The sequence below is a fragment of the Cebidichthys violaceus genome, unplaced genomic scaffold, assembly GCF_023349555.1.
Source record: "Cebidichthys violaceus isolate CVI_PGR_0920_01 unplaced genomic scaffold, fCebVio1.0.p SCAF_12, whole genome shotgun sequence".
NCBI lineage: Eukaryota > Metazoa > Chordata > Actinopteri > Perciformes > Stichaeidae > Cebidichthys > Cebidichthys violaceus.
Genome location: NW_027176285.1, coordinates 2,747,785 through 2,772,068, shown reverse-complemented (window position 1 = coordinate 2,772,068; position 24,284 = coordinate 2,747,785). Strand labels below are relative to the sequence as shown.

At 43.6% G+C, this 24,284-nt stretch overlaps 1 protein-coding gene across 6 annotated transcripts in view; it reads right to left on the bottom strand.

Moving 5' to 3' along the window:
- Positions 1-24,284, bottom strand: part of ank1b (ankyrin 1, erythrocytic b) — a 67,232-nt gene that overhangs the window by 24,436 nt on the left and 18,512 nt on the right. For 5 of the 6 annotated variants that reach the window (XM_068705911.1, XM_068705906.1, XM_068705907.1 and 2 more), the window contains exons 2-19: positions 10,587-10,688; positions 6,994-7,092; positions 6,304-6,402; positions 5,914-6,012; positions 5,540-5,725; positions 4,770-4,868; positions 4,587-4,685; positions 4,268-4,366; positions 3,353-3,550; positions 3,035-3,133; positions 2,778-2,876; positions 2,203-2,301; positions 1,896-2,093; positions 1,705-1,803; positions 1,333-1,431; positions 868-1,065; positions 668-766; positions 10-108 (exon numbers count right to left, since the gene is read on the bottom strand). In XM_068705911.1, the coding sequence (XP_068562012.1) occupies positions 10-108; positions 668-766; positions 868-1,065; positions 1,333-1,431; positions 1,705-1,803; positions 1,896-2,093; positions 2,203-2,301; positions 2,778-2,876; positions 3,035-3,133; positions 3,353-3,550; positions 4,268-4,366; positions 4,587-4,685; positions 4,770-4,868; positions 5,540-5,725; positions 5,914-6,012; positions 6,304-6,402; positions 6,994-7,092; positions 10,587-10,688 (2,169 nt within the window). The remainder of the gene's footprint in view (positions 1-9; positions 109-667; positions 767-867; positions 1,066-1,332; positions 1,432-1,704; positions 1,804-1,895; positions 2,094-2,202; positions 2,302-2,777; positions 2,877-3,034; positions 3,134-3,352; positions 3,551-4,267; positions 4,367-4,586; positions 4,686-4,769; positions 4,869-5,539; positions 5,726-5,913; positions 6,013-6,303; positions 6,403-6,993; positions 7,093-10,586; positions 10,689-24,284) is intronic. The other variant, XM_068705909.1, reaches the window with a different exon arrangement.

The window sequence follows — 24,284 nt, the reverse complement described above, 5'->3', positions numbered from 1 at the left end:
ATCCTTTACCCTTGTCTTGCTATTCACATGAGCCTGCTGCTGCAGAAGGAACTTCACCATCTTGATGTTGCCATAGTGACAGGCCACATGAAGGGGTGTGTAGCCCATCTGAGACGAGGAGAGAGAGAGAGAGAAAGAGACTATTAGATGCTGTTCAGTAGCTTCATCAATGCTTTTTTTTAATGTCTATAAAGGGGCCTTATGCAAACTAAAGTGAGCATGCAGAATTGAAGGCTCATCACCTACTAAATCCATTTTCATGTTGTTTTAAAGATAACTGATAGATTTCATATACATTTTTAATGTCTTGAACGCCAATGAGCTAGTGTGACAAACCCACATGCTGTAAATTAAACATTCATAGATTATATTTTATTTATTTAATGAAAACATTAAGTGATATCAAATTGCTATCCACTTCTTCATTCCCAGATAGACAGAGAATTGTCAAGCTAAACCATCTAACTCTGAGGCGAAAAAAAAAATGAAAATTGTAAATAACAGAAACGCCCGATGACAACATACTGCAGGCGCGGCTTATTCAGGCTTTAATGTCCTGAAGTCAGAGACTACACTATGACATTGCTTCCATCAGAAAAGTGCAATAAGCTGAATCAGTGTCTTACATAATAATATTCTGTGCACCAGAGGAGACTGTGTAACGTACCCGCGAAGCAGCGTAAACGGAAGCTCCTTGTTTGACCAATGTGTCAGCGATTCCCACGTGACCTTCCTGAGCCACAAGATGCAGAGGGGTCAACCCACTCTGAAAAGACAGAAAGGACGGCAACGGAAAGGATCATCGTTGACGTCGGGAAAAGCTACGTAAATGACGACACGTTCTTTTGATCCATTCTAACATCGCACCTTGTTTCCCAGATTAACGTTGGCCTGTTTGGAGATGAGCAGGGCCACCATGTCCGGCCGGCCCTCCTGTGAGGCCAGGTGCAAGGGCGTGATGCCTTGGAGGGACTCTACATTGGGCGTCGCCCCATTCTGCAGCAGACAACTGGCCACCTCCATCTGGTTCTGCTTGGCTGCTATGTGCAGGGAAGTGTAGCCGTTCTGTAAGGAGAAGCAAACGAGGGCGTACAGTAGCACTCAGGAGTGGGCATCGCTTTTCTTGGCACTGTTCACGTCTAATTTTAGATTCAAACTCGAATGCTGTCGTGACGATAAGAGTGCTTCGGAGTACAAAGGTTGTCATGTAAGTTACTGTATGTTTAGGTATCGCGCGCTCGTTTGACCATCGTGTCGTGTCGGTGACGGGTTGGCATGCTGTGTTGGCCGGCCTGTGTGAGTACGTGCGCACAACGTATGTGAGCATCTTACTCGGGCAGTGCTGTGTGCAGATCCTCCCTTGCTGACCAGGAGTCTAACGACATCCAGGTTGTTGTGATGGACGGCCACATGAAGGGGTGTCAGACCGTTCTGTTAAACACACACACACACACACACACACACACACACACACACACACACATACACACATATATAAAGCCACAAACATACACACACACACACACACACACACACACACACACACACACACACAAAAACATGTATATATGAAACACACACAGTAAAGCTGATATCCCCAAATCATCTCTATGGCGTCAACCTTTCAGGCTCAATTGCTCTTCACAGGAGTACTTGTTTGTGTACTTCAGCGAGCTGAACTACAGGAAGCGCAGATTGTCTCACCTTCCCCGCTGCGTTAGGGTTGGCCCCTCTCTCCAGAAGGAGCTCGGCCACGTCCACCTTCCCATATTTAGAGGCCACGTGGAGCGGAGTGAAGCCTTTCTGCTCAAAAGAAAATGCTTGTCGTTATTGCGTATCACACTCACCGTCGGTGGACAGAGAACACGGACGGGCTCGTCTTTTTTTTTCTCTACCTTTGTCATCTTGGTCTGCTGTGCCCCGGCATCCAACAAGATTCGGATAGTGTGGATATGTCCTTCGCGTGCAGAGATGTGTAAGGGGGTGTGGCCTGCTGTGGTAGCCGAGTCGGGGCTGGCCTTGTGCTCAAGAAGCAACTTGACGAGCTCCTTGTGGCCCATGCGGGCCGCACAGTGTAGAGGTGTCTGGTCGTCCTGCGCACACAGAGAAAGAGGTCAATGGATATTATTAAGAAGTGGGGTAATGATTAAATAATACTACCCGGCCATCACGCCATTTGTTAATGTTGGGTTGATTAAGTACCTTAGCCTTAGCGTCCGCTTGTGCCGTGTTCTGCAGCAGGAACTGAGCGACTTCACAGTGTCCTGCTCTGGAGGCCATGTGGAGGGGAGTCTCCACTTTCTGGTGTAGATGAACAAAGGTCAACCAGGTCATTTAAATTACATCATCGTAGTGCGCCACTTGCACGTATGTAACGGAGATGTTCAAGTCAATTGCTACATATTGCTGAACGGCGACAGGTTCAGTTTGTAAACCAAGTGATAGAGTAGTGAAGTAAAAATCCACATATGGCGGCCCAACGTTCAGAACAGTCTGTTAATATCAGTCATTTAGAAACAATTCATACTCATTAAGCACGATCTTTTTCCAACAGCGCTGGCTTTATCCATCTATTGGTAAATTGTTAGACGTTTGACCAACAAAATTAATCTAGTAATTCATTATTGAATTTATCCTGGAAATTATTCTTTCTTAAAAATGTGAACACATATAGAGGTAACTGTCATACATCTGAACTTGAATTGCATAAAAAAACAAGACAATGTTGGACAAAAAGAGAAGAGAAACAACGAAGGACTTGGAAAAGGGGTCCTCACCACATTGGAAGCATTAGGTGAAGCCCCTCTCTGGAGCAGGTTCTTTACTATGTTCAGATGGCCCATGAATGCTGCTACATGAAGAGGAGTGAGACCAGACTGCACACACACACACAAAAAAACAACAACAAAAAACACAGACAGAGAAGGTCACCAAGGCTCATGAATGCCACTCGGGTGAAAACTTTACTGTACTTTCGAAGGAGTGGCTAATTGTTCATTTTCAGAGCCGCTCCCTGGTGGTCACACGGTCTCACCTCTGTGACAGCTTCGAGGGAAGCGGAGTGCTTAAGCAGCAGGTCCATGGACCGCATGTGGTTCTTCTTGCAGGCGATATGGAGAGGTGTGAAGCCATTCTGGAAACACAGAGGAAACAGTTCAAGTCCTGAAGCCACAATCACTTTATGCCTAACGATCCATAGATTGTTCAGATCCGATTTTCTTCAGTTAAGTAAAATATATTTGAGTAAAATGGATTTCCTCTCAACATGAAGATCACAATAGACACACGACAATCACTATGACCATATTGAGTGATGGATAACTTCTTATATTACACAGTCAAACAAACCCACCAGAGCTCGTGCATTGGCTTTGGCCCCCTTGTCCAGTAGGACCTTGGCCATCCGATGGTGACCACAGTGGGCTGCTACATGAAGAGGGGTTAAATGGTCCAGCGTGATGTCATCGATCTCAGCGTTGTACTGCAGTAGCTGCCTGACACAGTCCATGTGATCCCCCTGAGCTGACATGTGGATGGGGGACAGACCGTTCTGTGGGATGGAGGGAATGGGACACAGACAGGGGCGGGAAAGGTTAGCTTGTGCTATATGTAGCACATAGTCTATAAGATGACATTTCTTGTGTTCATGAAAGCTGAGTGTGAGTCCTCAGCGATAGGGCTGTATGATGCATCAATATTATATCGATACTGTGACACGAGACTTGATATTGTCTTATATTTTGGATGTATCGAAATATGGCACAAGTGTCGTCTTTTCCTGGTTTTTAGACGCTGCATTACAGTAAAGTGATGTCATTTTCTGAACTTAACAGGTTTCATTCATTTCCTTTACCCACATTGTCATTATATGCACATACGTGAGGATTATTTATCAAAACTGTGATCGTGTGAATGATTTGTAATAGCACAATATCGGCATAATATCGACATTGAGGTATTTAGTTAAAAAATATTGTGATATTTGATTTTCACCATATAGCCCAGCCCTAACACACTGCGCTAAAACGACTTTGCAGACGAAGAATCTTGTGGCAATAATCTAGAATGCTCAGTAAACAGACCAGAGTCGGATGAAAGTCTGTAGGTTTCTAGGAAGTTGGCTTAATATGCCGATTTTTTTCTGTTGACCTTGGGAGCATTATTTGTCATAAAATATGGAATCTCTCTCAGTAATGAGATAGCGATTCACAGGGATACCGATTCATCAGTACGCCCTGATGATCATTACTAATTATACAGCATCTACCTTGGTTTTAGCCTGGATGGGAGCACCGTGTTCCAGCAGGAGCTCAATGATGCGAACATGGCCATTCCTGGCTGCACAGTGGAGAGGAGTCAGCTCATCCTACAAAGAGAGAGAGAGAGAGAGAGAGAGAGAGAGAGAGAGAGAGAGAGAGAGAGAGAGAGAGAGAGACCGATTTGGAAATGTGTTAAACGACAAAAAGAGACAGAAGTGAGCAAATCAGCGGGGAGGAAGACAGATGGAGGAAATAGATATTTGGAAGGCGTTGGGCATGCGTAAGTGACAAAATGCCAGAGCAGAATGGAGCTGAACAGTACGCTACCTTAGTTATGGCATCAATCTGTGCTCCTCTGTCCAGCAGTAGTCTGACCATCATCACATTGCCCCTCCTGGAGGCTATGTGAAGGGGTGTGATGCCATTCTGGAGAAGTAGCAAGAAATAAGTTAGTTGTATTATTCAACACATATTTTGTCACTTTTGGTCCTCCAGCGGAGACAAACTGACCTTGGGGGTGAAGTTTACGTTGGCGCCTCTGTTCAGCAGCAGCTGGGCTACGCTCATGTTCTCATAATGGGCTGCAATATGGAGGGGTGTGAAACCAGTCTACAGAGAAAGGAGCATAATGGGAAAGTGTGAGATTGAAGTATAAATATGAATAATTACAATCTATTTATATCACTATTAAAACAAAAAAAAAATCAAGGTTACAACAACGGCGCATGACACAGATTAAAGTAAGAATAAAGTTTAAATTTAGAGAGAACAGTCAAACAATAGCCCAAAGGATTGTATAACTGTGGGTTTTGAAGATTCTTGTTCATAATAAATGGTGTTTTTCTTTGAACAGTGATTTGCATTAAAAACGCTGTGGCACCTACCTGTCTCACTTTAGCATTCACTGGGAGAGTTTTCTTTTCATTTATGGAAATTGCATTGTAATTCTGTTGTTTCTGCTCATGTAATGTATTTTTCTTTTCCTTATCGTTTCAGTATAAACATACAGTATATGTGCATATGAATGGAGAATCTTTAGGCAACGGGACAAGATTTTGGTGATGAATTGGCCGAAACACAATCTCTGAACCCACCGGTTATCGTCTTTTTAGTTCCCCCAAGAACCCCCAGAATATTGTCCTCTGCTCCCAAAGGCTAAATCATCGTCAGACCAACAGCCGATGGGTTCTGAGATTGCTTTTTGGGCTGATTGTATTATCATTGTACACCGAGTAAACATTCACAGCAGTACACACAACCTCGGCGAGCGTATAGCATACCTTGCTGAGAACGTCAGCGTTCGGATCGTTCTGCAGGAGCACCGCGGCGGTGCGCGTGTCGTCGTTTCGCGCGGCGATGTGCAGCGCAGGGAGGCGCACCTTGCCCTTGGTGCCGTAGTTGATGAGCAGCGCCACAACATTTTCATGGCCCTGCTGGAGCGCCACCGCCAGAGGGGTGAAGCCGTCCTGAGAGAGAGGGGACAGCGGGTGAGAGGGGGGAGGGATGACAGAAAGAGTAGGGAAGTCAGGAAGAGAAAAGAATGGAGAAGAGGGAGGGACAACGTGAATTTGACACCACGTAATATTATGTGTAATAGGACACATATATTATTTATTTTTCCCCATGAGAAAACACTAGCTGTGTCTTCACGTACCTCGGTTGGGAGACTCTGATTGGCACCGTTCTCGAGCAGGAACTTCACCACCTCTAAGTGATTCTCCTGTGCGGCCATGTAGAGAGGACTGAACCCTTTCTGTCAGGGCACAAATATATTATGCATAGTTTCATATACATGAACACACAATAATATGGGCCCCATATTACAAGATGCACTATCAGAAAAACTAAATAAAAACACACATCCTCATGCATACATACAGGGATTTATGTCTCAGCTGACCTGAGCAGTAAAAAATGAATAGGTGTTGATCTTTACAAGAACACACGGTCCAGAAATACAGACACACTGTTCAGCGCAGGAATTCAGATGCATAGACACAGACTTGGCACACTCTCCTCTCGCCTAAAGCTCGCGGTGACTCACGTGCGACTGGGCATTAACGTTGGCACCATAGTTGACGAGCTCAGCCACCACTCTCTCCTGCCCTGCCAGCGCTGCGATATGGAGAGCCGTGTTCCCTTTCTGGAGGTCACACACGCACACACACACACACACACACACACACACACACACACAAAACCACAGAGAGAGAGAGAGAGAGAGAGAGAGAGAGAGAGAGAGAGAGAGAGAGAGAGAGAGAGAGAGAATTAGAGTGAACCAGAAGAGAATGATTGCAACAGAATGGCCTAGATCTCTACACTTAGAACTCGACACTGAAATACATCTAGTGTTTTGTGATCGTCCAGTATGTAACAAAAAACATGTGACGATAAAAGAGGCAAACCCAGACCTTTTCTGTCTATTAGTAGCTATTATTAGTTATTAAATTCAGATGTGAAAACATGATCTTAACACCTGGTCATTGCAGATAACCCATAGTTTATTTTCCTATATTGCATTTATCTGTAAGACTCATTCGACGTGATGTACAAATACATAACTGCCTATTTACAGATGCTTGCTATAGTTGCAGTGCAGCTGAATTAGCTCAGAGCTGATAGTTTAAGTAACGAAAGGTGTCGGGAAGATGTGACAGTAAAAGAGCTTTATTCATTTCAGTTCAGCTCAAAATGCTACTTTAGAGGAGTACGCGTACAGAGAGGAACACGGTACCTTGGTGGTGGCTTCCAGCTCAATGCCAGAGTGGAGTAGCTCCAGGACCATTTTGACGTGACCTTCTTTAGAGGCCAGGTGTAACCCGTTGAGACCATTCTTAGGGAGAAGACAAAGAGATGTAGTCACATTAGATTCAAACACACAGGATACAATATTCTCCGAAAAGGTTATCGCCAGCTCTTATCAAAAAACGATTGAATTTGGGATTCGTATCATGTCTTTAAAGTTGTAGTAATACAGCAGCGTGATAATCCCGTTCATAATCAGGATTATTATAATCCCAGTCCGCGTTAATTGAAAAGTGATTCCGCATCTCTCAGGGCAAAGTAATGAGTAAATTGTGGTCTACCTCAACACACGCGTGAAGCAACACATTCTACCCTCTGCAGATCTGTGCGAAGATCTCTCAGATATCTCCACACATCCTTGCCCTTCTTTGGCCTTGTCGTCTCCTTGGCCTTGTCGTCTCCTTGGCTTTGTCGTCTCCTTGGCCTTCAATGATCACTGTGGCGTTAGCCCCAACCGTTCACATAACATATCTCAAGACCTTTCAGACACGCTAACAGCGCAGTGGTCTGAGACTGGAATGCGTTTTGATTCGTGCTACCGAACATCTTCAAACTCCCAAGTTCACATTCAACCCGTGTTAAAGGAAACCTCCCTATGGAGGGAAATTGAGGTAAGAGCGGAAAAAGAAACACTTCAGTCTCACACCCCTGTGGGCACTGCAACACATGCTCACTTTCTCCAGCTGTGCGGAACATCGCTCGTCTTTCTCTGGACTTCACTGATAAACGCTCGACAGCAGGAGGACTTCATGTCCTGGCAACACGAAAAACCTGATGAGGCTGATGAGTAGGGAGGAGGCAGGGCAGGGACAGCAGACACCTGCTTTATCTCAACGTTGTCCTTCTGTCTGTCCCATCGTCTCTCTGGATACTGGCTCCATATTGTACCGGTAAAGTCCAAGCTGCGAGCTGCCTGCTGTAACCAATCTGGCCACCAGGAGTCTCAGTTATCCACACTGCTCTCAGGCATCCCATCACACTGCGGTGTCACTATATTCAAACGGGTACCGATGTCTCTCTGTGAGCATGCGCACAGTGACGGGAAACACACAGCGTGTCGGTGGCAGTTACACACACCGTTAAATGCAGAGTGCCTGAACGTCTCTGCTGCTCACCAAACAAGACACTGTGACATTCAGTTTGGTTTTTAACACCAAAAAAAAGATCACTTCCAACGGCCATTAACAGCCACTCCACAGACATCTACATGTGAATGATGTGAATACACAGACACGACAATGGTCGGTATTTAGACACCTCAGTGACTACAGGTGAAGAGAGAGAGAGAGACAGAGAGCGAGAGAGAGAGAGAGAGAGAGAGAGAGACACAGGGAGAGAGAGAGAGAGAGAGACACACAGAGAGAGAGAGACACAGAGAAAGAGACAGACAGAGAGAGAAAGAGAGAGAGACAGAGAGAGAGAGACACAGAGAGAGAGAGACAGACAGAGAAAGAGAGAGAGACAGAGAGAGAGAGAGAGAGAGAGAGAGAGAGAGAGAGAGAGCCTGCATGGCTGTAGGTATAGCAAGGACAGGCTGTTGCTGCATAAACACATAAATCACTCGTAAAAATAACCTTCCCTCAGTAAAGAGCCATCAATCTAATAGATACAAATAATAAAATAAAAAATAAAAAAAATAAAAAGAAAGAAAAATAGGGTAGTGGGAAATGGAGGGAAATATTTCTTTTAGAGAGTCAAATTAAGGGTCTTTAGAAATATAATTGATCACATGGTCGGGGGCATGAAATTAAATTATTGTAGATCATATCAATATTAATTATCGGGTTGATTACGTTCTCAATAGACGTATGTTAAGGACCCTCGAGTGTCGTGCGGAACGTTTCCGTTTGTGTCAATAGTCGTCTATCTTCCGCATATCTCCTCTTCTGCGTCTCTGGTGCCGCTGCGTGATCTCACGCATCAGTAGCACGCATCAGTAGCACGCCACAGACGGCTGCGTTCAGTCTCGATGCCCAGACTTCCATCTCGCTGACAGTGTTTTGTCTGCGTATAAAAGCACTTGTCTCTTCATTTACCAAACATCACTCCCACTCCACAGCCATCCCTAACACAACAACTTACTGGCAAGCTGGTGAGTGTGTGTGTGTGTGTGTGTGTGTGTGTGTCCAAAGCACACATATTCACTTTCACACACACACACACACACACACACACATGTCTCATGATATCCAGTGGCCTGCAGTTGGAGTGATTTATGGTCATGATGCAACAAGGTGTAAGCGTGCAGACGGTAGGGCGGAAGATTGAGGGGACTATAATCTAATATACTTAATTATTCATGCACACCGCTTTACACAAAAGACAGAGAATCAGGATGTCTAAGGAGTCGTGAATTTTTAAATTTTCTTTTCTTATATTTTACATCCTTTGCTGATACTGCAGAATGGCATTCAATTGAGAGATTATGTGTCGCATTCAAATCCCAAGTTCCTTTGAAGGCTAAAACAAAAATTTTGTGCGGTATGCTGCATCTCAGAGGAGTAAAATGAAGTTCCTAAGTAACATTGGGGGGGGGGGGGTGACAAAGACCTACACATTAGTGCGAGAGGCAAAAACCTTTTTTGACAACGACAGTCTGCATTCTATCAAAGTAGAATTTGAACTGATGTCAAACTCTCTGAATGCATTTTCAGTACATATTCTCCCTACAGCAAACACATGTGTTGAGAACAGAACGTGGCCGGGTTCTTTGTTCTTGAAACGTGTTATTATTATTATATCTAGGATATCTTTGCCAAGAATATGAGACTTTTGGATTATTGTGGTCCGAGCAAAAGGTGCGTCTCACTGGTCTAACGACAGGCGGTCCCCGCGTAGTATATTATGAGGCAATATTTTATGCTCAGAACAAAAAAGGGTAGCCAAAAGGCACTGAGCCATTTTTCCAATTGGCTGCTCTGGGCATGAATTAATAAACTTGCGGTTGGTTTCAAGGAAAAGAGCTTATAAAGCGGAGTTAACGTCCCTGCTGTAGTATATCACAACAAAAAAAATATCATCCAGACCTGCAACATTGGAAATTTCTCCTGAGGAACATTAACAACTGCAAGCAATAAAGTTATCCCGCCTTGGTCTGCTGATAATGAGGCTCAGCAGTACTCCATCCTAGACTCGGCTGGTGGTTACTAGACCGCATGTATGGAGGGGGGGGTTTCAGAATGGATTTCGACGCCACAAGACAACATGCATGGAGCATCCAGCTCCTGGCTTTTTTATGTGAATGAATCCACAAATGCATAAACAGCAAAGATCCCAAATAAAAAAAAATAAGAAAGAAAACAACAAGAAAAGTAGTTCTGGATTTAGTGTGATTCCTCTCTAGTGTAGGCTGCCATTTTTTGCTAAACACTGTGAGCACTAAATGTCGTAGGCTAATTGACTTTGATACCAGTCATCATTTCTTCAATTCAAATCTGTGGCTGGCTTTCTTTTCTACTCCCACTGACACAAATCCGTTTCGTGGAATCGCTGTGCTGATGAGTTGAAACGACATGATCTTACTTGATTAGCTATGTTGATGCTGAGTCCATTCTTCAAGTGGTCGTGAGCCTTGTCCAGGTTCCCTGAGCGAGCTGCACGCAGGAAGCTGGTGGATGCGTCGGCCTGCAATGAAGAGGGAGAGAAATCTGTTAAAAACAACAACAAAACAAACACACAGGAGAGGAGAGCATGCACGTGAATACAGATCAACGCAACAAAACTCAACGTACAAATCCACTCCTCCTGCACCAACAGCACACACACATTGCACGTCTATGCCAACAACAACAGGTCTGAAATGTACACAAACACTTGCTCAACATCCACTGTTTCTCCAAAGATATACCGCGAGTCCTTGATATCAGGATGTGGTTTTCACTAAAAGCCCCAGTCAGGTTACGTTTTCTCAATCCCCATTACGATAATATAACAATCACTTTAAGGCAAGTCTGCATGCAGGAAATGGGATACTACGCTCCCGGGCTCTCCTGTCCTCTGTTAGAGGCTAAAAAGGCTTCGCCCACACTGCGAGTTTGGCAGGCGTTCACAGCCGAGCGCCGTCCGCCACGAGCTCCGCTGTCTGCCTGTCTGATCTCGGAGGGAAAGCTCCTGTGGTTTGCGTCTCGGTGTGTGTCGGTATTTGTACGCCCACCTCTGGATTCATTCATCAGCCGATAGCGTAAATACGGCTGACCTGCACAATGAGATGCTTCCAATGCCCCGAGGAGGGAATACAGCGCGCCGCCCCGTTCTCTTGACCCTCTGTCCTCCCCTGTCACCGGCAACAATGTGTACCCGTTTGAGATGTTATTCTCAAGTGGTTAATTACGCTGAATGGCTGAAAGATACGCCTGCCCTTTTCAAATGACTCGTTTTTTTCCTCCCTCCTTCCCTTTGTGCAGATGCATAGGGAGCCAAATGTTCTTTGTTTTTGTGCACCAATGCATTGCTTTAGGTTTTTTTCTAACAAGCAAATGATTATTTACCAATTTACCTTCCCTGAATCAACACCCTACTTTTATTTCCAATTTATTCCCGTTATTTTCTGTTCAAAAATGGTGGATAAAGCACAGATTATAAATCTATATATATGTTTTATTAATGCGCATTGTCCCTAACCAAATAACCCAATAAAGAAAAAAAAAAACCACATATGCCAAAATAACTGGAATATTGTAAATTATCTTACTTTAAATAAACAACACGTACAAATTAGTTCAATTTTATTAGAAATAATTCTGTGATTTTTTTTCAGAGGTATCTGGCCTGCCACCAAACCGCTTCCTATTTTCTACAGCTATATGAAGTGTGCAGAGGTGAATAAATACAGTTTGGTCCACTAGCATCCGTTGCTGTGTGTCTTTCCCTGCGTGCCTCTGTTTCCCTCTCTTCCTGCAGCCCATACATGTCTGAGAAGTGTATATTCACTATCTCATCTCTTTGCTTTGAACACGAGAGCTATTACTCAGGCCGAGAGTGCTGAGAGACGGCACTTCAAACAGCCAGTGACAGGAGCCTCTCCGACTCAACAACCCCTGGTGCTGCTGCTGTGTGCTTTAGGTGTCTGTCACATCATGCAGAGATCCTTAGGAATATTCTATAATTAAAGAAGCTCGTATGTGAGAAGAACATGTATTCTGTGCAACGTGTCGTTAGCTTCGATATACGTATACATTTACACGATGCGTTCACTTGTTTTTCTGACTGTCAGTATTCTCACACTGCTTGTGTTAAAGCCAGTGTGACGTGTCATCCTCAGTGTTTCACAGTCAAACTCCTTTTATGTTTCTCTCCATCTGTGCATAATTGTGTTGGTGATATGTGCTGTTTTCCTGATCACAGCCTCCACCTGCATCCCCATGACTCCACCCCCACTGCTTCATGAACCAGTTCTCTATGTTCATTTATCATCGTGAGTTTGTTAATTAGGGCTGGTCAATTTGAGTGCGTGTGAGAGGGAGAGGGAGAGAGAGAGGGAGAGAGAGAGGGAGGGAGAGGGAGAGAGAGGGAGGGAGAGAGAGAGAGAGAGAGAGAGAGAGAGAGCTGGCCACAGTTTGCCGAAAATGAAAAATCTTGCAGCACCTTCTAGAAGCTCGTTCTTCACCAGCTCGTGTTCATGTTGCTGTCAGACTGGAATCCATTCTGCTCCCTGCTCCACTACCGTCTCTGCAGTTCCATTTCCCTCTTCTTCTTCTTCTTCTTTTTTTTTTTTTTACCGTTCCCTCCATCCTTCCTTTCATTCCTCCCTCTATCGCAGATTAAGGCTGTGTGTCCAATCCTGGACAGCTCACTGGATTTGCTATCAACGTGCCAGTTACACCAAATAATCAGATTACTGGATCACTTCATCCCGTACTTTGCCTGTGTAGTAAATCTGATTTTTTTTAAATCTGATATTCCCGTATTTATTAATACCATCACCCTTTTTGTTTGTAATATATGGATCAAATAACCCTCTCTCTATCTCTGAAATGTTTGCTTATATAGTCAGACTCCCTTTTTGCTAAGATACGAATCAGGCTTTCACTGAAGGGACGTGTCAGAGGAGGACAGGCAGAAGTCTAGTTTTCTCTCAGGACACTTTAAGTAAAATATGCTGAAAAGTTATTATGGATTATTTTTTCGGTGCATTTGTGACCTCAACGTGGAAATGTAGGTATGTATGTATGTCCCATTATGTCCCATAGTCTGCTGCCTCGGGTGATTAAGATTTATGAATTAAGATTTGTGTAATGTGTGTAAGATAGGAGAGACACTGATTGTTTATCAACCCGATTCTCAGCCGCTGAGCCAATTTGATCTGCTGCAGGGATTTTTGGATTTTTGGATTTTCAATGTCACACTCTCTTAATGGACAATGTTTCGTTTTTTGCAACTTCCAGGCGCTCTACTTTCAGAAAACCTGTCTTTACATACATTTGAATCTCTTCACACTTCATATAATTCCTCAAGAGGACCAGATGTTTTTTAAGTTTGAGAATGTGGGGAGGAGTCAAACTCTTAATGATTAGGTTTGAAATATGAAATAAAGCTTTCGAGCTCATACATTGTGAAGATAGGGGTTTGTAAGCCAGAGGCAGCAATGTGGGGACAGTTGCCCTTTTATAAGCTGTGTTTTCTAGTGATTATCCAATATGAAAAATAGACAAAAAAATAACCAAGGTCAGGGATAAAAGTAAAGCAGAATTTGCCCTATCAAGAATAAGACATGGCCTTACAGACATCGACTAACTCACATGAGTAAAGTGGAAAGGAAACAGACATACATACCATCAGAGTGAACACATGGCTAGTCCAGGCGATCATAAATATTAAACGTTAACGGTCTGAATTGTAAATCAGCGCACAGCACATTCTACAAGTCAAAACTAGAATACACAGAGGGGAGGAGACACAACACCACTGGGGAAGCACAATTGAGCGGAAACCAACTTTTGCCGGCAAAGGTCACAACAACGCAGCAGTTTCCCTGAGCACAACAACCACAAGGACACGAAAAGAAGCAACAGCAACACACGACCATCACCACAGTCAATCCAAGAAACAACAGAATTGTGTGCTAAGTTTAAGTTTAAACCAGACTTTTATCAAGAAAGAAAATCTGCCAGTGGGGTCGGTTACTCTAATTTACCAAATGTAAACAGAAATATTCAAGAATTCGACTGATTCTCTAATGTTGTCTCGAGGTAAATGTCCACCTTACAATATCAGTAGAGATATTCATTGGTCCTGTAAATACAAGACTTGGAAAAGCCGACAAATTTTTTTTTGCCGTGCCTTTAAGAAACCCCACTGCAGCTGATGATGAGACACAAACAAAAAAAGTGTTGCGGAAAGAAGCAAAGTGTACACAAGGATGTAAACAAACATCATATTTACTCTGTTATTAAAGAGCCACATTCCTCAGGCTTCCGCCTCTCAGAACCCACAATACTGACCTGGTTTAGTCTGCGCTGAACCATATGAGCCTAGAAGACAACACACACCAGCCAAGACAACACCAAGACAAGACCAGACCGTTAATGGCAGACATATGATACCGGAAAAGAGCAACATGTGAACTGGTTGGAATAAGACAAAAGGTTATTTAGCATCACCCAGATATTGCTCTGTATTGGCGTTACATGTGTAGCTAACACCTTCAAGACTGATGAGAATGAAATGACTCAAGACTATGCCATCGTATAAACACATAGCCTAGATGACACTCGGTTAATACGTGATTAATGGTTTACATGGTTCAATATACACATTCAATATACACACTGGTCTGATGTTAAGTGAAACCTTTTAGGCTAATCAGTGATATGATTTTTTTTAACATGCACATAATACAATATTAGCATATATTCCAAATGTCATGACAATCATCTTTCAATCTGCATGGTATGGTAGGTATCAAATCTATAAACTCACATGGCGGGAATATATATATATATATATATATATATATATATATATTGTCGTGGTTGAAGAGAATCACAATGGCATTCAGTCTTTTCTTTGCGTTACGATCCTGTTCACCTTGGGCCTTGAGTGTGGCTAACCGACACGGATCTGATTGAACATCCTCGCAACGAAACACAGACTCATAAGCTTTATGCCGAGCCAAAAATAATCATGTAGACATGGAAAAAAAAAAAAAGCCAGAAGAGGGGAGAGACTTCAGACGCTGATAGCGAAGGCCTAATAACTACATCCCCCCCATACACGTGTGGAAACTGAAAGGAAAAAAAAAGGTGTTGCTGTTTCATAAGTGGTCTCCAGGCCCTTTTCGATATTCCGCATCTACATTTTGCATACAGACGCACACAGTGTGAAACAGACCCATTTGTGCACAAACACACATATGATGACACACACACACACACACACACACACACACACACTAAATGGTCTGGCACGAATGACAGAAACGCAGGTTGACCGAAAACAATTTCACAAGACGACAAACACCTCGCTCCGTCTAAAGAAACACATATGGCACCGAGGCGCACAGAACATTGGGTGATGTATCAAAATACAAGCTGTTAAATAAGCTGTTGTCGGTGTTATTTCAATTTTTTTACATTTGTATGACTGATTTAATGATGTGAGAATGTGGAATAAGTGTTCGTAAACATTGGAATATTGAAGGACTCGTCTTCATTGTCTTGGCTGTAGGCTAGCTGCACTGCACACTGTACTGTTTCCTATGATAAGCAGTCGGGGAGACATCCAACCTCTGAGCGTCATTAAAGCTCTTTGGCTTCTCTGTACTGTGGGTCTTCTCTGACCGACGTCATTTGCAGAACATTGGATGCATGTACTTATCGCAGCGACAGCTCCCGTCGCCTCTGATTGTGGAATGAGTCCGTGCGTCCCTTCAAGTTGAGACTTCTTCTTCCGCTCGACATGCATCTCATCTCCTTTGCACTGCAACTTCGAAGGAGCTTGTAGAAATACATGCTACTCCTACTACTACTACTCCTACTACTACTACTACTACTACTACACTGTATTACTACTGTTGGCACAGGATATGTATAAGTTTATGCTTACTAAGCGAGACCTTTAATTATTCATTTTATCGAGTATCGAATTTGCAGAAAGAGAAGAGGCTCATTATGAAGGTATAATACAGACAAACATTACACTATGTTATGCTTTCTGCTGACTCAGCGATATTGGTTTGTACCATTTTATCATAATAGTAGTAATAACTGCATCTTTTGTGAAACTCTCTCGTCAATTTCTTCACAATTCTCATTGTTTATGTCGAGAACGGTTGTGGTTGATAAGAAGCCGGAGCGATCTTCATCACAGCGTCACTCTCATCATCCGCATTGTTATAGTATTTGTAAAATGAACCCAAGAGAACGGTCGATCCTCATATCTAACCAACAAAATGATGAGTAACGATTTGCGTGCCACACAAGTGCAACACGGGCCAAAAAGTACATATATTTACATCAGATTATTTGAGCACTTTAATTTAGCTAAGGGACCTTTGAGTTACTATAAACGATCAATTCATAACTAGTAAAGCTTATTCCTAGGTGTGTCTATGTCTGCCGTCTGTAGAGCGGAAAACACATCGGTTTGTAAATGTGAGAGTGTGTAGGAAGTTCAACGCTGATGTTTCCAGTCTAACATCATTAATTAGAAGGCAGAAAAGAGGAGTGAGATGCAGACAGGAAGGGAGAGGGAGAGGGAACCCCCCCCCCCAAAGAAACGAGAGAGAGACGTAAAAATGTCTTTATTATCCTTAAGACCGTCTTCCGATCCATCTCTACAGAGAGCTCTAGCTGGGAGAGTAGGTCGTATTGTCACGCTGCATGAAGCTGACACAGCATATTGTGGGTGTATCCTGGTGGACAGTCGAGTGTAAATGAAAAAAAAAAATGGTGGTTGTTTCTCATTGTGAGCATTAACACAAAATGCATTCATAAAATACTAAATATGCACATGAAGACAAATCACCTTACACACACACACACACACACACACACACACACACACACACACACACACACACACCGAAACCAAAAATAGCCGCATGGACGCCACAGTATGTGAATGTTGGCACTAACAGGGAGGGAGATGGATCACAATAATGAACCCTCATGGGTTTAAACAAAGAACCACAAAGAGAGGGATTCTCGAGCGACCTCACACACACACACACACACACACACACACACACACACACACACACACACACACACACATACGATGCAGAGTCCCACAGTAGAGGGTGAATTTACGCACAAATCCCAATGATTTGCAGGCTCTGACAGCAGGAAGCGGCGCAGTAGAAGCCTTGCAGGCCCCTGCTGTCAAGTCTGTCTCACAGTGAGCTCAAAAAGAAAGCAAAAGCAGATGCATGTGTGTTAACACACACCCGTAACTCATCCAGCAAGCCATTTTGGGATGTTTCAGTACCCCGCGGTGCTCATGTTTTTATCATAGGATGTTCTAGTGGGACGAGAAAGGAACCTCTAAACCTGCTGAAACCCTCACGGTGCAGCACGGGAACACCGAATCTATCACTTCTGATATCACTGGTACCGTCTCTTCTTTCCCACTCGGTTCCGCATCACTTCAAGCCGTTCCCCAGTTCCCTGTTAGGCCTCCAACTGTAAATCATTGCCCTTGGCAGGAAGGCGCGGAGTTAATGAAAAAAGGCCGTTCAGTATAATCACGATGAAACATCGGCTCTGGACAATCGGTGACGCTCACCGTAGCTATTTTTCACACACACCACACCTTCTGCCCGGAGACCCTTCAGGTAAGGAAGAAATAAATCCCACTGCAGTCAGAAATAAATCGCCTCATTGTGACCTGTGAACTTTATAACTTTCATCAGACGCTGATCAGCGATGGCAAAGAAATGATACAGAAAAAACAAAACAGATAAGCAGTAGTGAACTTCCTGAGTTACTGTTGCCATTCTGACAAACTTAGTGTCATTCAAATCTGATAATTGGTATTTCACATACTACTCGTGACAAACATCAAACATCAAAGACTGCTTTGTTGAGTTCTTTTATCTGCCAGACATATTTGACAGTGTGCCGGTAATATTTATGTCACTCTGAGGGATTTTAGAACAATGTCCAGTATGTAAACCATTAGGTCAGGTTACAGAGGAGCCACATGATAAATGATAGTAGCCTCCATCCGTAAATGAGGTGTCGTGATTTTATATCACAGCCCAGGGAAGCGGAGATAATTTCAACAGCGAGTGTCTACGCCCGGCAAGATGAAGTCATAGACCCCGAGAATGAAAAATCAATGGAGTCCAGAAAGCTCCACAGAGTGGGAGTTGATCCAGTATTGATGGACGGATGGCAGGAGTGTACGAGCGTAAGATGGTGCTCCGCGGACGCACAGGTACAGCCTGCACGAGTTAGATAGAAGCACACCACCAACACATGGTGTGAAAAATTCAAAATTGAAAGAATGCATTTGATAGTCACGACCATTATTATTTTCTCTTATTGTCATACAAATCTAAGCGTCAGACTCCCTTAAAAAATAATTGGCTTGTTAAGAGAGCCAGTGTGGCTTTTCGAAGCTCTTCAGATTGTTGAAAGAAAGATTTGATTAACGCCAAACAGACAGACAGTGAGACGTCAGATGAGCTTCCATGCTAAGTTAACCAACCGCACCAGAGCTTTCTAATAGGAGAGGTTCTTTAAGATGTTTGATGTTGTTTGATGTACAGCATAGACTGCACACTCATGTACTCATGTCAATACAAAACCACAATCATAATCCCAATCCAGGTCAGATCAAGAATCCAGGTGCTAATAGCTACTAGCTGATGCTCACGTCACGTCATTGTGATGACAAAACAAACACATATTGGGGAGTAGAGCTGTCTGGAAGTAAAACTAGCACCGGCCAGTAGACCGGTCTAACATATCTATAGGTGCACTCCGGCCCATGTCCACCATGGGGCTGCTCATCTGAAGCTTATATAGCTGCTCTTCATCTTAAAAAATAAAGACGAGCTTTGAGGACTGAATAGATGATTGAGTGATTTGTTGAGATGAATATATTTCGCGGAGCACCAGAAGCCCTCTTCCCTCGTGAGACAATGAGAGAGACATCAAAACGAGGATCTTCCTGTTGTCTTCTCTATTCCCGGCGCTAAAACAGAGCATCTGAAATATTTATAGCCTCTGTCAGGCCACTGCTTCTGCAAGCCATTACAATCAAAGCCTGCTTTTCTATATATGGTTGGATGTTCCTATTATATATATATATATATTTATATATATATATATATATATATATATATAAAAAAAGGAAACATCCAACACACACACACACACACGCTGATTATTGGGGAAATTATATGATGTGCATGTTTAGATTCCAGTCTGGGACACAAATATAATGCAATACAATACCAGCAACACACACACACATATCTACACACTTACAATACTCCTGCTTCTGTCTTGATGCTGGCGTTCAGGGATAAAAATGTGACGCAGAATGCAGATTTACGATCTCAGTAATGACTTTACGACGACAGGAGAGCAACTTGAAATGCTTTCACGTGTCAGAAAGCGTACGAAGGTGAGTAGAACAGTCACTATGGAAACAGAGCAGGTATTGAAACTTCCAAACAATCGTCACCTCTTTCAGTGTCAAGCAGCCCAAAAGAAACACTGTTACATCCTCCTCTACGATACATAATTTATTATTCTTCCATTTAACTTTCTAGTCCAAACCCTAAATTCATAATCCACTGTCTCTTGAGAATAATCCAGCAGACTGCAGATGTGCCGTACGTACACACACACACACACACACACACACACATCACACACACACACACACACACACACACACACACACACACACACACACACACAGGGGAAGAAATAACACATTTCTGTCTTTTTACCAAGCGATTTCTTTGCATTCAAGATTTGACCAGGTGGCATGGACCCCCCCCCCCCTCCATGATTTCAAGGTCCGGTTTCAGCCAACAGCACAGAAAAGAAGGGAGACACGAGAGAGAGAGAGAGAGAGAGAGAGAGAGAGAGAGAGAGAGAGAGAGAGACACACAGAGAGAGAGAGAGAGAGAGAGAGAGAGAGAAGAGAGAGAGAGAGACACAGAGAGAGAGAGAGAGACACAGACAGAGAGAGAGAGAGAGAGAGAGAGGACACAGAGAGAGAGAGAGAGAGAGAGAGAGAGAGAGAGAGAGAGAGAGAGAGAGAGAGAGACACAGGACAGAGAGAGAGAGAGAGAGAGAGAGGAGAGAGAGAGAGAGACACAGAGAGAGAGAGAGAGAGACACAGACAGAGAGAGAGAGAGAGAGGAAGAGAGAGAGAGCGAGACACAGACAGAGAGAGAGAGAGAGAGAGAGAGAGAGAGAGAGGACACACAGAGAGAGAGAGAGAGACACACAGAGAGAGAGAGAGAGGAGAGAGACACAGAGAGAGAGAGAGAGACACAGACAGAGAGAGAGAGAGAGAGAGACACAGACAGAGAGAGAGAGAGAGAGAGAGAGAGAGAGAGAGAGAGAGAGAGAGAGAGAGACAGCCCTGAACTTCTCACTCCCAGGAGAGCGTCTTCATTTGCTCAGCTACGCATCACCTCCACTCATTTCTCGTCATTACTCCTTCGACCTCTCTCTCACTCCTTCACCCTCGTGCATCTCTTACAGCTTGGTGCAACCCCCCCTCTCTCTTTCTCTCCCTCTCTCCCTCAACCTGCTCCTTTCATAACCTTTCAATATTTATGAGCACTGCAGAAATACTACTGGCAAAGCATGCTGGGGTAGAGCCGTCCCTGAGAGTCTGTCGCTGACGTCATCAGTCTGTGCTGACATCCTGGGCTCCCCGACCCCGTCTCAGTATCCTAAACTGAAAGGTCCGGTGCCCGGCCAACTAATGTCTGAACATGCATTTCAATAACACAGAAGAAGTGATATATCTCCAGATGTGACATAATGGCAACATTGCAGAGAAAATACATGAAGAGCTTTAGTATACTGTTTGTCAAAGTGTTCCATAATTCTGACAGATTAACATTAATATCATCCAAAAAGCTAAGATAATAGACCCTGTTTGTGACATATTGTCACATCAGTCGTAAGTCGTGTTTTTTCCTCGATGTTTGTGCGGTTTTCCTTATTTCCATTTTGTGTGGTAAGAGGCTTGGGGCTGATTGGCTGAAGCCACATTAGCTTTGGAGTGGAGCTGTCCTGTGATTGCCCAATCAATGTTAAGAGGTAAGCGCTGTCAATTCAGAACCACAGATTTCAGCTGCGTCTGATCATCCAGGACCTGATGTGACTGACCTCACATGTATGCGGGCATGAGGAAGGTGTGTGCCTCTCACTTTTAATAGTTTTAAAGGTGCAAGATCCCAGATTAGGAGCATTTCCATGGCCTCTCAACATGTCGACTGCGTGCCAGCGTGTTGCTAACGCTGCTCACAGTGCTAACAGTGCAAACAATGGCAAAAATGCTGACAGAGCTAACAGTGTTTACCTCAGGGGGAACCGGAGGGTAGGTGTTGGTCAAGATGGCGCTATCAGCAATCAGTAATTTTCCATAAATGTATTCATACGGTGTTTGTATTATATTGATGACATTGTAGTATGAATAATTGTTGCGAATACCAAACAAAATATTTTTTATATAAATCATTAGGGATGCACAATGATATCACCATGTCATTGGAATCGGCAGACAAAGGCTTTAAAAAGGAAACGTCGACATCAGCCAGAAATGAACATTTCCTCCGATATGATATGCAAATGAGATGATGACCTCTGGTTGCAGGAAGAAGTCAGATTGTATGGAAGTCGATGAGAAAATGACCCTTCTTCTCACTTGATTTATCACCTCAGTAAACATGGCAGACATGAGTTTATGGTCTCAATCGCTAGTTTCAAGTCTTCTTCAATACAGCGTGTCCCATTTAGAGTAAAATATAGACCATAAAGCGGAGTATGCTTTAGGGCGGGCTTACTGTGATTGACAGGTTGCTGCCGCTACGGCGTCTCTACGTCACGCCACCGCATTCCAAATATGGTCACTTCCGTTCAATGGTTGCAAAAAGCAAAGACGGCGACGTGAAACACAGAGATCAAAGGAGAGGTGACAGTAAATGACACGGTAAAGACTCTCACACTGAGCTTAAATATATAATAATATGTAAATTCCGTTCCAGGAGAGACCAGATTGAAGCTTCTCTGCAATTACTGGGGAAACAAAGTGTGTTTTTCGCTAACAGCGCCAGCCAAAATGAGTCGGGAAATATCTACATAACAGATATCGGCACAAATCCAATAACCTGCATGCTTAGAAAACCGTGCACTTGAAAGAATACAATTGATACGTTCAGTTCAATGTGAGCAAAGTGGCATTTTTAATGGCTTAAAGTCGTTCGTGAAAGGAGAAGATAGGAGCAAACTGGTAACTCATAAATGGTGCATTAACACACTCAAATACAGCAAAGAAGGAAGAAGGGGATAGACACGGAAGCAGGGAGCCACTATGTCTGAAAGTCATGTGTGCATAACTAATGCAAAGCACTCAGCTGCACTTGGTCAATGAACGCTGCGCTACCTACCATATGGCCGATATGCAATCACTGTGACAGCAGTCAGCGGAGGGAGGAGCCAGAGTGATGGATAGAGAAGGAGAAGAAAGACAGGAAGGGCACACAGGAGAGAGAGGGGGGGGGGGGCGTCTGATAGCGTTCAACCGAATAAAGGAAGGTGTAGAGGACAGAGGGTAACGACATAATGAATGAGTAAGAGGGGGAAAAAGGACAGAGGAGGTAGGGAGGAGTGTGGAGGAGAAAAAGGAAATAGGAAGAACAGGTGAAAAGGACTGAATGTCTTCATATTGAAGCCGATCATTTTGAAGATGCTGGCTTTAGTGTGGTTGAAAAGCAACAGCAGGAACAACTACGCTAGTGTGGACATGGCTTCTACAGTGAAATGGAGAAGTGGAGGTCAGGTGTAAGTGAGAAGGATGGAGAGAGGAGGGGCGAGAGAAGGCATGTGTTAAAGCAACCTATCTGTGTGTGTGTGTGTGTGTGTGTGTGTGTGTGTGTGTGTGTGTGTGTGATGGGAGAGATGGGTGTCTTAGAGCAAAGAAACTCCCAACTGGGAGATTTTCTTTTTACTTGTAATTCCTCCACAGGAGGAGGTCGGAGGTCACGGTCGGATACAGAGCACCACCTCTGGGGACGATGGAGATGTGTTGTCTTCAACGAAGGTCAATGATTCCTGATAAGACGGGACGAAGGGAGGTTTGTGTAGTCACTACACCGCTCTGCTACCCCAGTTTAAACTCAACGAGTCAGCACGCCCCCCCCCCCGATAACATCTGTCCAAGCAATGGTTCGGCCTTTTATTACAGCCTGTGTATTAATCTATATGTCCAAATATAAACCGTTATATGCAGTACAGTCTATCCCAAACTCTCTATCTGGGGATTTGCTCAACATCAACCTTATTATTATATTATCTTGAATAGGTGAACCAGCCATTTCAAAGAGCTCTACGTCTGATACCTCACGACTTTGCTGTATGCATGTGTTATAGAAAATATATACACATGTTAAACAATTTACAAATGCAGTCAACAGGCTAATTATTTCTATTTCTTCTAGACAAAAGTACGCCGACCTTTCATATGAGAATACAAGTTAAACATCGGCAAGAATGATCAGGAAAATACGAACATTCAGGCTCCCTCATGTGGCTCGAAAATGAACTGCAGATATAAACGTTAAATGAAAGACAAATTGAAGAAATTCTGCAAATTTAATGCCGACCCAAATAAAATCTCCTGCGACCCACCTGTGGGTCCCAAACCAGTCTTTGGGAACAACTATGGTCCATTCATCCGTCTATCAGTTGGTGTGTACGAGTATTGGGTGTTTGGATTGGGATTTAGGAACCATGCCATAAATAATGAAATTCCCATCATACCAGCTAATTCTTTCTTTTTTTTAATTTACATGCACAGACATTATCTCTTTCTCACACACACACACACACACACACACACACACACACACACACACGCACACGCACACGCACACACACACACACACACACACAGTTAAAATCACTCTCACCCTCTGCTCTGTTGTCTCAGTAGACAACGGTTGTAACACTTCCTGTTTCAGCGCTGTCAGTTCATCACTTCTCCCTCCCCCATCCATCTGTCATCTGTTCATTTTGAGGTGAT